The 11,726-nt window shown below is 42.8% G+C and overlaps 1 protein-coding gene across 1 annotated transcript; it reads left to right on the top strand.

Moving 5' to 3' along the window:
- Positions 1 to 4,956: 4,956 nt before the first annotated feature.
- On the top strand, positions 4,957 to 11,726 carry LOC118783057 (collagenase 3-like). The gene is made up of 10 exons (XM_036536729.1): positions 4,957 to 5,010; positions 5,988 to 6,226; positions 6,978 to 7,126; positions 7,453 to 7,578; positions 7,711 to 7,866; positions 9,130 to 9,250; positions 9,752 to 9,885; positions 10,401 to 10,560; positions 11,159 to 11,262; positions 11,608 to 11,726. The coding sequence occupies exons 2-10, from the start codon at positions 6,054 to 6,056 to the stop codon at positions 11,706 to 11,708; spliced, it is 1,224 nt and encodes a 407-aa protein (XP_036392622.1). The 5' UTR covers positions 4,957 to 5,010; positions 5,988 to 6,053; the 3' UTR covers positions 11,709 to 11,726.

The following is an 11,726-nucleotide window of genomic DNA, read 5'->3' as shown; positions in this document are numbered from 1 at the left end:
CACTGTCTCTAGGCTTCCTCAGTGCAAAACACAGAGCAACAAAGGCTCTCAATGGGTTTTTTGTTTGTTTTGGTTTTACTCATAAACAATTTAATCCTAATCATGTTTTTCGTTCTGTGGTCAGTTGACCTTTTTGGTTATGACTGGGTAAAGTGCTGTTTTTTCGTCTCTCTTCTTTCCTGGGCTCATATTTGCTGTGTAATGTGCACTCGGCACTTTGATTCTCTGAGGATAAATAAGCACACAAAAATCCCCTGGAAACTTCCCCTACAAGTGACTCAGTGCCAATATGTGAATTAGTGACCACAGCGCAGGCCACGTGTGGGCAAGAAAAGATGCCGACTCGAACCCCAGCCTCAGTGACTAAGGAAGCACAGGCATCGGCTCTCGGAGGACCCTGGCCAGGGGATGAAAACGGAGACTGGTTCCACGCCAGGGGCTCATATGCATACTTTGACCCTGTTGGAGCGGGAAATGTTTGGCTGGGAAGAGGGTTTTTGAGGAATCGGGACATGTTTGCAGTCTCCAATACCACAAAGTGTGATGTCACCCACTTGGCTATGCTGAGCTAATGAAAAGAAATAAATTATTGAAAAACTGTGCCACAATGTCTGCCTTTTGGCCCCTGACCTGACTTAATTGAAACAGTGCCTGGAAATTCCGCATTAGCCACCTCCTAATAGTAGTAAGATATCAGCTATTGACACTTACATACAGTATGTGAATTATTAATATATAACAGTATACATGCATACAGTATAAATACAAAATTATGTACTATTATGTGCTATTAAAACATTATATTACACACAAAAATCTGTGGCAATATTTTATGCTTGCCATTTGACGTTTATGTTAAAATATATTTTTAACATATGTATTTCCCTTCAGATTATTAAACACTTACAGTGGCGTGAAAAAGTATTTGCCCCTTTCTTGATATTCTCTACTATTGCCTATTTGGAGCACTGAATGGTTTCAGATTTTCAAACAAAATGTAATATTGCACAAAGGGAACCTAAGTTCAGTAATCTTGAAACACAAAATTCAGTATTTTAATGTTTTTTTTATTCCTTCAGTGAAAATAGTTAACATACACCCATATCACCCCTGTGAAAAAGTAAATTCCTCCTTAAACCTAATATCTGGTTGGACCACCCTTAGTGGCAATGACTGCAACTAAACACTTCCTATAATTTGAAATGAGCCTTGCACATTTCTGTGGAGGAATCTTGACCCACTCTTCTTTGCAGAACTGCTTTAACTCTGACAGATTGGTAGGTCTTTGAGCATGAACTGCTCTTCAGGCCTTACCACATCATCTCTATTGGATGATGTCAGGACTTTGTCAGGTCAAGTCAGGACTTTGACTAGGCCACTGCAAAACTTTAATTTTGCTTCTTTTTAGCCATTCAGATGTGGACTTGCTTCTGTGTTTTGGATCATTGTCCTGCTGCAACACCCAATTATGCTTTAGCTCATGCACAGATGGTTGGACATTCTCCTTAAGAATTGTCTGGTACATAGCAGAATTCATGCCTCCATAGCAAGTCAATGATAGCAAATTGTCCAGGTCCCAAGGCAGCAAAACATCCCCATACCGTCACACTGCTATCACCATGTTTCACTGTATGTATGACATTCTTACAGTGGAATACTGTGTTCACTTTATGCCAGACATAGGAAGACTTGCACCCTCTAAAAGGTTCCACATTTGCCTCATCTGTCCATAGAATATTATCCCAAAATTCTTTGGGATCATCCAGGTGCTTTTTAGCAAATGTGGGATAACTTTTGATATTTTGCTTGGTGAGCAGTCGTTTCCGCCTTGCTACTCTTCTGTGAAAGCTATTTTTGTACAGTTTCTTACTTATTGTTGAGTCATGAACACTGACCTTAACTGATGTTAGAGAGGTCTGTAGTTTTTTGGGGATCTTTTGAGACTTCCTGGATGAGGTGCTGCTATGCTCTTGGAGAAATTTTGGCAGGTCAGCCACTCCTGGGAGTATTCACCATTACTCCAAGTCTTCTCCCTGTAGAGATAATGGCTCACACTGTGGTTCGGTGGAGTCCAAGAACCTTAGAAATGGCTTTGTAACCCTTTCCAGACTGATATCTCTCAACAACTTTTTTTTCTCTTCTTCTTTTTTTCTCTAGAGGCATTCACTTCATGTCAGTACACACAAGCCAGAGCCAGAATTTTAGAACATTACTAAATCAGACTTCTTACAGATAACCGTCCCAATATCGCCCCGTATGGACAGAAACATAAGAAGCAGACATTACCGAAGTAACCACTGTTTTCTCGACTGGATAAGCAGCACTGTCTCTAGGCTTCCTCAGTGCAAAACACAGAGCAACAAAGGCTCTCAATGGGTAAGTCCATCAAAATGTAAATTCAGGGGCAGACTTTAGCTGGACATACCAAGCAGGGATAACAGGCTTGCTCAGGCCTCTGACTCAATGTGCTTGGATTACTGAATTTTGGTTTTTAATAAAAAAAAGACCATGTTCGCAAGCACACAAACTACAGACAATCTGCACTGTTTCGCGAGCATAATCATTTACTCCATTTATGCGATTGGTGTCAATTATTCTGTGAATTATTTGTTTTATTGTTAATCGAGGAAGATAAAGGGGAACAGGTTGAAAGATAGATTTAAAGGTAATGTTTCAGCCTCCCCTGTTTCCAGCTCACCAGCCGCCACTGGTGCATTCCTGGATTCTGGTGTTTATTAAAGAGATCAGTGGATTAACGCACTGTTGTGTATAGTGTGGATCACTGGACTCCGGCAAGAAACCTTTTCGTTCACGTTACCATAACAAACAAACCGAAATCTAAGAAACTCTCTGTATGATGGCAGAGAATATTACTGTCATTCACAGGCACTGACAGGAAGGAAATTCCTGACACAACATGTCCTCTTGGTAACTTCAGTATGTGATCCTACCATGCTTGTACATTGTCCTTTTGTCTCTAAAGCTGTAGACTTAAAGAACTGTAATGGAGTGCTTTTATACTGACAGGCCTCTTCTAAGTATATGGTCCTTTTGGCCTTGGTATGCACTAATAGCCATAAATGGGCTGTTAGAAGGCAGGAGCCAGAGTTATGGCATTCCTGCAAAATTGCTAGTCTCACCCCATCCACAGAGAGAGCTGAAGAAACACCTCTCATACAGACACCTGGCAGTTGACCTTAACGTGTTCTATAACCCTGAAGCTACCTTAGACCACTAATTATAACTGTGGTTGTTGGTTCAAATCCCAGCTTCACCAGCATCTGTTGAGCCTTTCAGTATCTTCCTTTCTTCGATCATTCAGCACATACATACACACCTGCACTGCATATATAATTCACCCAGAATGTTATGAGGATACTAAATATCTTCAGTAAATATCCAACATGATAATGGGGAAAATGGAATCTGTATGAGGTTCGCTGGAACAGGAGATTGCTGAGCAATAAGAATGTCATTTTGTATTTTACCTGCACACCTTTTACAGGAATTGTGAGGACAGTATCATTGCCTCCTCAGTCTGCAGGTATAATATTAATGTGAATATATGGATAAGTAAGCATCTTGTTTTTTAAGAGGGGTCATCAGGCATAATAGTTTTGGTCTTTTGTGTGTGTGTCTGTGTGTCTGTATATCTGGCGTGTGTGCGTATGTGCTGTGTGTGTGTCTCTCTGTGTGTTTGTGTGTGTTTATTTGGGGAAATGGCTCTCGTCTGAGACAGGGACAGTGTCTCTGAGTCACTGTGGTGTGGCCCTGTGTCACAGCCTAATGCTCAGGTCATATTCAGCCTGGCTGGCATCATAACAGACAGCAGTTTCCTCACTCTAAACATGAGCCCAACACTTCAGCTTTGACAGCTACATGATGTAATCTGTCACTCACACCCTGCATTTGCCAGCTAAACTGTGAATTTCACGATTCAAAGAAAATGTATTCCTCCACAGTGTGGACATGGTGAAATATTTGACCCTTCCTAAACAGTGACACTTTAGTGCATGTAGATTTAAATGAGACAAAACAAGCCTGTTGAATGTATTTAGTTAAGGTCCATGGGAATTGGATATGTAATTGTGATTCCTTTTCTCCTCATTTGTGTATAATTTATTGAAAAAACTATGTTTCATTGGCTGCTGTTATGACTAAGCTCTGTCAGCACTGTCATACAGTCACCTGACTGAATGGTCTGGAACGTTACATACACAGACCAGACAAGAACCTTTAGCCTCAGCCTGGTAACTGTGACTTCTATAATATATTTATGATACAGTTCTACTGACTAAATGACTAGTTTGTGATATACAATGATTCAGAGCAAACATCAGGAAAGCATTTCATGCAGTCATGTGGATGTGCTGAGAATTGTTAAACGAACTGTTAAACTGTCTCCTGTCAGAAGGAAAATGTAAAAAAAAACACATTTATGGTTGCTGACTGATCATTTCTTTTGATGTAGCTAGATGTCCTGTAAGCATTTTTATGTCAGGTCTACACAGGAAATGAAAAACATACACTTCAAATATATTCTGGCTCCCCAGAATGAATTTATACATACTGAAATTTGATAATCTGTCATCTTGAACATAGAGAACCAGTATAGAATTCTTTTTTTTCCTTTGTGACATCATCTCATAGCCAGGTGTGTGTAAGGCTGCCATTCTGTTTTAAGGCTGGAGATTACAGAATTTCCCCACAGCCACCCCCTTTCTTCCTCCACAGCACTTTTGGTCAAAGATGTGAGAGGAAGTGGCTGGGCGCTTTCAGATGATTCAGAAACATCACTTGATATGGGGGGTCAAAGCAAAGCATGGGACACTCCTATAAATAAAGCAAGCGGGCACAGCCAGTCCTCATTGGACACAGCGACCTGCAAAGAAGAGAGACACCATGGAGACACTGGCCCTCCTGCTCCTCCTGACTGTGGTGCACGTCTTCGCCCTCCCACTGCCTGCAGGGGACACACAGAGTGAGACAGACAACTGGCTGTTAGCAGAGGTGAGTCAGCCTGTGAATCCCGCTTTAGTGTTGTTTCTTTTCAATGGTGCTTTTGTCCAAAACCTGTGCAATATACACCTGATGGATGCTAAAATGTCCACAACAAGGTTTAATTGAATTTCATGAATTAACAATTAATGAAATATTATTCACATGTATTCATGTCATGAAATATGTTTTATTGTTGTAATAATGCATGTTAAAACAACTTATGAATACTCACATCAACAAACTCTATGTGTTAGTTGCCTTTATTGCAGTGACTGTCCTAAATTCACTTTTTAAAGGAGAGTGATGTCTGTTTTAGGACAAAAAGTTTCAATAATGTTATAATGGAGTGTTATTTAAAGGTTAATAATTGGGGCATCAATAGAAGGTGTTACCAAATGTTAGTTTAAGTTTAAAATTTTTTTTCAATTAATTATTTAAAATTAAAGTTTTAAAAATTAGAGGAATTAGATGCTGGGGGACAAAGCAGAAATGAGAACTTTGTTTTATTACATAGTGGAAATTAGAAATAACATAAATAACATAATTAGAAATCAAATTTAGGTACCACTTGGGCTTTGATGTGTCCGTGCACCTGAAACAGCAGAAACCACCAGTGTGTGCTCTGGCATATTCGCTGAAGCATGATGAAGGGAAACCACAGTGTTTATCCATATGGAGAATGTGCTGGCCTCAGCATCTTTTCCTGCATAAACATAAACACAGCTTTACTGTAAGTGCGGGTCACCACCGAGGCACCCTCACAAACTGGAAATGAATGCACTCTTTTTTCCCCAGGATTTCTACATTTCGAAAACGTGCCCTGTCCCTTGCAGTTTGAAAGGCTGGTGAAAGATACTGTAACAAGCAAATGAATGCATTTAGAGTACCGTGTAGAACCATTACAAAAGCAGTTAGTGTGTTGTGTTGTGAATAATTATGAATGGAGGCAGGTAGTCACTTCTTTCCTCACTTCTGTCCGTCTGTAGAATTACCTGCGCAAGTTCTACGACCTCCCTCCTGGCCTCCAGGGGGCGCAGGGGACCTCAGACATCATGAGGCAGAAGATCCGGGAGATGCAGACCTTCTTCCAGTTGGAGGTGACAGGGAACCTGGACACCAACACCCTAGATCTGATGAAAATGGCCCGATGTGGGGTCCCTGATGTGGCAGAGTACAACCTCTTCCCCAGGAACCTGAAATGGCAGAACACTAATGTGACCTTCAGGTGAGACCCCTCACTCGCGCCACCATTGACGACAGCAGTGAAAGCTCTCCTGCTCGCCACATGTGACCTCACAGATCACGTGCAGCATAGCCAATGGTGCAGACATGTACAACACCTGACACATGCAGGGCAGACACCTGGTACAAATGGATTTACAGAAAAAACTCAAATGCCCCCACTAAATCTGTAAAGCTTTAGTTACAACTTTTTTAGATGCACTTGTCAGTCTGTGTCATATACTGTGTCAGTCTGTCCAGGTAAGAGCATTTGCTAAAGGACAGAGTGTGAGTGTACACATACAAAGCTGTGTACCATGTCCTTTGCCCGGTGTTACTTGCATTTCATTCAGTCTTGGCATGTGTGTACATAACACCTATGGAACTGTCTGACTAGTATCAATTAACTATGCAACTAAAAACATATGGCAAGTCTGCAATCTTGGATTTCTCAAGAATGAGGGATCATTTAAACTAATGAAATACAAGTTTCTTCATTTGGGTAGAGCAGACTGAGACATAAAGGAAAGATGAGTATTTTTCCACTAAACTTGCAACACACAGTTTTACTCATCGTGCAAACATCCATTCAAAAAGTAGACTCCATTAACCAAAAAAAAAAAACCAGTAACAATGATTCCTCACACATTGTCTGGTGACATTATAGGCCATAACTGTGTCTTGGCCCATAACTCCAGTTAGATGGGTGCATGCTGCACGATTCATTGTGAATGGCCCCTGGGGTTACTTTGCAGGATAGTGAACTACACCCCTGACCTGCAGAAGTCAGACGTGGACAGAGCGATCCGCAATGCCCTGAACGTCTGGAGTGATGTGACTCCTCTGAAGTTCAAGAGGTTGCACGAGGGTATCGCTGACATCATGATACAATTCGGGACCAAAGGTAACCTCATTGCCTCTGATATCATCATTTACCCATTCAATCAAGGTGACGTTTTGTGTCCTCAGAGCATGAGAAGTTTAATGAGGAGACCAGGGAGCCTGGCTGGGCTTGTCATTCTGCCTTGTAGAGTGCGCTCTGTGTCAAGCCTGGTCTGGAACACATATCCTGCAGATTTGCTTCCCATAGAGCTCTTCAGTTGGGTTCAATTGGGACCCTTCCGCAATGCCCTGATTGGCTGCTGATATAACCAGTCCCCAGTTTCTCAGGTGCCATTTCATCTGTGTATTCTAACTGCACAACTGTGCTGCTCCTTCCCCTACCTTTAGAGCATGGAGACTACAACCCTTTCGATGGGCCAAATGGTCTGCTCGCCCACGCCTACCCCCCGGGAAAGGGCATCGGAGGAGACACTCACTTTGATGAGGATGAGAGCTGGACCAAAGATTCTGCAGGTAAATCTATAGGCATCCAGGATGATCACAACAAGATCACAACAAGATGAAGGTAACAAGAAATGATGTCACTGCTCTCCCATCTGTATCAACGCCTCGTAATGATGCCATGTTGTTATCTCTTACCTGTAGAGTACAACCTGTTTCTGGTGGCAAGTCACGAGTTCGGTCATGCACTCGGTCTGTCCCACTCCAACGACCCCGGCGCCCTGATGTTTCCGGTGTACTCCTACTCTCAGGGGTTCCCCCTGTCTGAGGATGACATTAGGGGGATACAGGCCCTCTATGGTGGGTACCCTAACAGTGTGCCATAAATGTCTTGTTTTCTCTGGATTCTAAGCACCACTGACTTGCACTGAAGTTATTGGTGACTTCAGCATCCCCCCATCTGTTGCTATGCAACGTCTGTCAAATCACCTGATTGAATTAATTTCTGTCCTATCACTCTCATTTCCACGGCACCCAAAAACAAGGCTTTTATTATAACATACATCAATAATCGTACTGACATTATTGCTACCACCACTGTGCACCCACAAGATACATTGACATGCAGATATACACTATATGGCCAAAAGTACCGTATGTGGACACCCCTCCTAATTATTGAGTTCAGGTGTTTCAGCCACACCGACTGTTAACAGGTGCATAAAATCTAGCACATAGCCATGCGATCTCCATAGACAAACCTTGGAAGTCGAATAGGTTGTATTGGAGAGCTCAGCGACTTTAAACGTGGCACTGTCATAGGATGCCATCTTTGCCACAAGTCAGTTTGAGAAATTTCTGCCCTGCTAGATCTGCCCCGGTCAACTGTAAGTGCTATTATTGTCAAGTGGAAGCATCTAGGAGCAACAACAGCTCAGCCACAAAGCGGTAGACCACGCAAACTCACAGAGTGGGGTCGCTGAGTGCTGAAGCGTGTAGCATGTAAAAACCACCTATCCTCTGTTGAATCACTCGCTACAGAGTTCCAAACTGTCTTTGGCTGCAACATCAGCACAAGAACTGTGCATCAGGAGCTTCATGAAATGGGTTTCCATTGCCGAGCATCTGCACACAAGCCCAACATCACTATGCGCAATGCCAAGTGATGGCTGGAGTGGTGCAAAGCACGCCGCCACTGGACTCTGGAGGAGTGGAAATGTGTTCTCTGGAGTGATGAATCCTGCTTCACTATCTGGCAGTCTGATGGATGAACCTCGGTTTGGGAATCTGGCCAGGAGAGCGCTAGCTACCGGAATGTACAGTGCCTACTGTAAAGTTTGGTGGAGGAGGGAAAATGGTCTGGGGCTAAACTACTGAATTAAGACAACTAAGCAGTATGTTGCAAAAGAGTGTTCTTTTAAACAACTTTAACTAGTCATTCTTCAGTCTTTTTTATTTCCCACGTGGTTTGTTTATTTTTTTTGCAGCCTGTGATAGGTCGGGAGAAGGCAGTGAACTTTTTATTGGGATCTCAAGGTCAAATCATTTCATGACCTCTCTTACTAAATTGTGTCAGATTATATCACTGTTGCAGGCTGATGTCATAATCTCTGTTTAAAACAGGCCCGAACCCCTACCCCCCAAAGGTCAAACCCAAGCCTGAGGCCCCAAACAAGTGTGACCCCATGTTGACCTTTGATGCAGTAACTGAGCTCAGGGGGGAAACGATCATCTTCAAAGACAGGTAATCTAATAATGATGATGAAACTGATGAAACTGTCATCTCATATTGAAACTGATAATCTAATAATATAATGAAACCATACTGCTGTGTTATTTAGGGACAGACAGTAACACTGTGTGATGTTAGTGACAGACAGACAGTTACTCTGTTATCTGAGTGACAGACAGTAACACTGAAGACATAGCAACTCAACACTGAGCAAAGACATCCTTGGAAAATGTGCAGGGCTTTAATAACAGCGAACACAGGTGTAAACAATTAACTAAATGAGCCATAGAGAGCACAGGAAGTTGTGTGGCCATTTGGTGGTCAACCCAGCCAATGCATCAGCTCTATTCCTGGCAGTGCTATGTGAGTGTCAGACAATAACTTTGTATTATGTGAGCGACAGACAATAACTCAATCATGTAAGTGACAGACAGTAACACTGTGCTATGAGAGTGACGGATAGTAACTCTGTGCTATGTGAGTGAAAGTAATCCTGTGCTATCTACTTGGCAGGTTTTACTGGCGCCTGCACCCTCAGATGCCTGAGCCAGAGCAGACTCAGATCCAATCCACCTGGCCCTCCCTCCCCAACAGAGTGGATGCAGCCTACGAAAATCCTGAGAAAGATCTGGTCATCATCTTCAGAGGTGGGTTTCAGGCCTGCAACCAGCATAGAAAGAATGTATCCAATAAGCACATGTTCCAGCTGCCCTTTCTCCAGGGATGGGCAGTGAGATGCTAATGCAGTACAGCTCTGTGCTGGGATTTCTGTAAGCAGAGCTGTGTAATCCTGCTTCTGAAGTACTCTAATTCTGGCTTTTAATGTCAGTCAGACATGAGTTACATGAGACCAATGATGACCAATAACTGTCTTTCCTAAACCTAGTGACAAACTTCCTCAGTTCTGAGAGAGACAGTAATTTACAGAGAGCTGGAAAAGCTGTTGGATTGTGAGCCTTGGAAAAATGGGATGAACAGCCCGTTAGATCTTCTTGGAAATCTTGGAGTTTCGTACATTTAGGAAAATTGCCACATAATTACCTGCAATTTGTTTTGCTCTTTTGGACCTTCTTTGGAAATTGCTTTTAAACACTTAGAATTTGAGATTTGAGATGAGATTGTGCCCTGTAGCGTTGGTACTCAGTCTGCATCATTACTACAGGAATCAGGATGTGGGCCCTCAATGGATACAATGTGGTAGAAGGCTATCCAAAATATATCCACAAGCTGGGCCTGCCCAAAAGCGTGCGCAAAGTAGACGCTGCCGTTTACATCCGAGACACAGGAAAAACCCTGCTTTTTGCTGATGAAGAGTACTGGAGGTGCGTTCCCCTTCTTCCTCTTCTCCCCCTTCTTTCTTCATTTGTATGTGCAGAACTTTGGCTTTTTCAGAGAAGATTATAAACCCACCTATACCCCAGCAGTTCTCTTGTCTAATTTGCATGACCTAATGCCAAAATGGAACAAAATGAGGCCTGGAAAATCCCTCACCTAAATGTGAAAGCAAGGCGCTCATCTCCAGATATGAATTCCTGTTTTAACATCACTTCCTGCTCTGATGTCACTTCCTGTTCTGACATCACATTCTGTTATGATATCATGTCTGTCCTTCTTTCGCAGTATTGCAGGATCATGTTAAACGTTCTTCTAAAAGGACTATGTAGCTGAGCTGTAGCTGTTTCTTAGCTTTAAGGTGGTGACTGGAGGGTGTGGCTTCATGAAATGGAGTGGGACTTCCTGTCCTGTGCTGTCAGTGACTCAATGCTTTGAACCAGCCATGGCAGTTTGATTGGTTCATATGAGCTAGTGATTGACAGCACAATCTGGCTCCTCCCATTATGGGGTTGTAGAAGCCTCTCTCTCCTACCCCTGCTTTTACAAGGCTCTAAAGAGATTGACTGGGTTCTGCTCCATCTGCAGCTATGATGAGCTCAGCGCCAAGATGGACGCTGGCTACCCGAGATCCATAGAGGACGACTTTCCCGGCATTGGAGATGAAGTGGATGCTGCTGTTTACCACTTTGGTGAGGGTTCTAAACTCCCACTCCTCTTACTCTGAATTCATGGAAGATGTGTGTGTGTAATTCTACAGAGAAGTGTAATGATTCAAGTCCAGACAAAAAGCATCTTAATTCTGTGAGCAATGTTGATTCATGACACGCACAAAGTGAAATGAGTCATTCCCACTCTCTGGCAGAGCTGCTATGCCTGAGAAGACGTTCTGGTAGATATGCACTATAGGCAAATGAGGAACTAACAGGGGCTGAGAGGAGCTGAGGGCATGTCCTCATAAAACAACCCCTCCTACTTGCAAACGTATTACACCTATGCTGAAAGTGTATTGAACCTATGCTGTTTCTCCTTGGCAGGATATCTGTACTTCTTCCATGAACACCTGCAGTTTGAGTACAGTTACAGTGCCAGGAAAGTAATCCGCATTCAGAGGCCAAACTCCATGCTCAACTGCTGAATGGCTCCTCTGAGAAGA

The sequence above is a fragment of the Megalops cyprinoides genome, chromosome 9, assembly GCF_013368585.1.
Source record: "Megalops cyprinoides isolate fMegCyp1 chromosome 9, fMegCyp1.pri, whole genome shotgun sequence".
Lineage (NCBI taxonomy): Eukaryota > Metazoa > Chordata > Actinopteri > Elopiformes > Megalopidae > Megalops > Megalops cyprinoides.
Note: the sequence above shows the minus strand (reverse complement) of the source record. Positions and strands in the feature narration are given on the sequence as shown.

Excerpts from the sequence above, each read along its gene's own strand:
- LOC118783057 (XM_036536729.1), top strand. The coding sequence starts at position 6,054 with ATGAGGCAGAAGATCCGGGAGATGCAGACCTTCTTCCAGTTGGAGGTG. Across the intron at positions 6,227-6,977 it reads AACACTAATGTGACCTTCAG|GATAGTGAACTACACCCCTG; the intron begins GTGAGACCCCTC and ends GTTACTTTGCAG. Across the intron at positions 7,579-7,710 it reads CTGGACCAAAGATTCTGCAG|AGTACAACCTGTTTCTGGTG; the intron begins GTAAATCTATAG and ends TCTTACCTGTAG.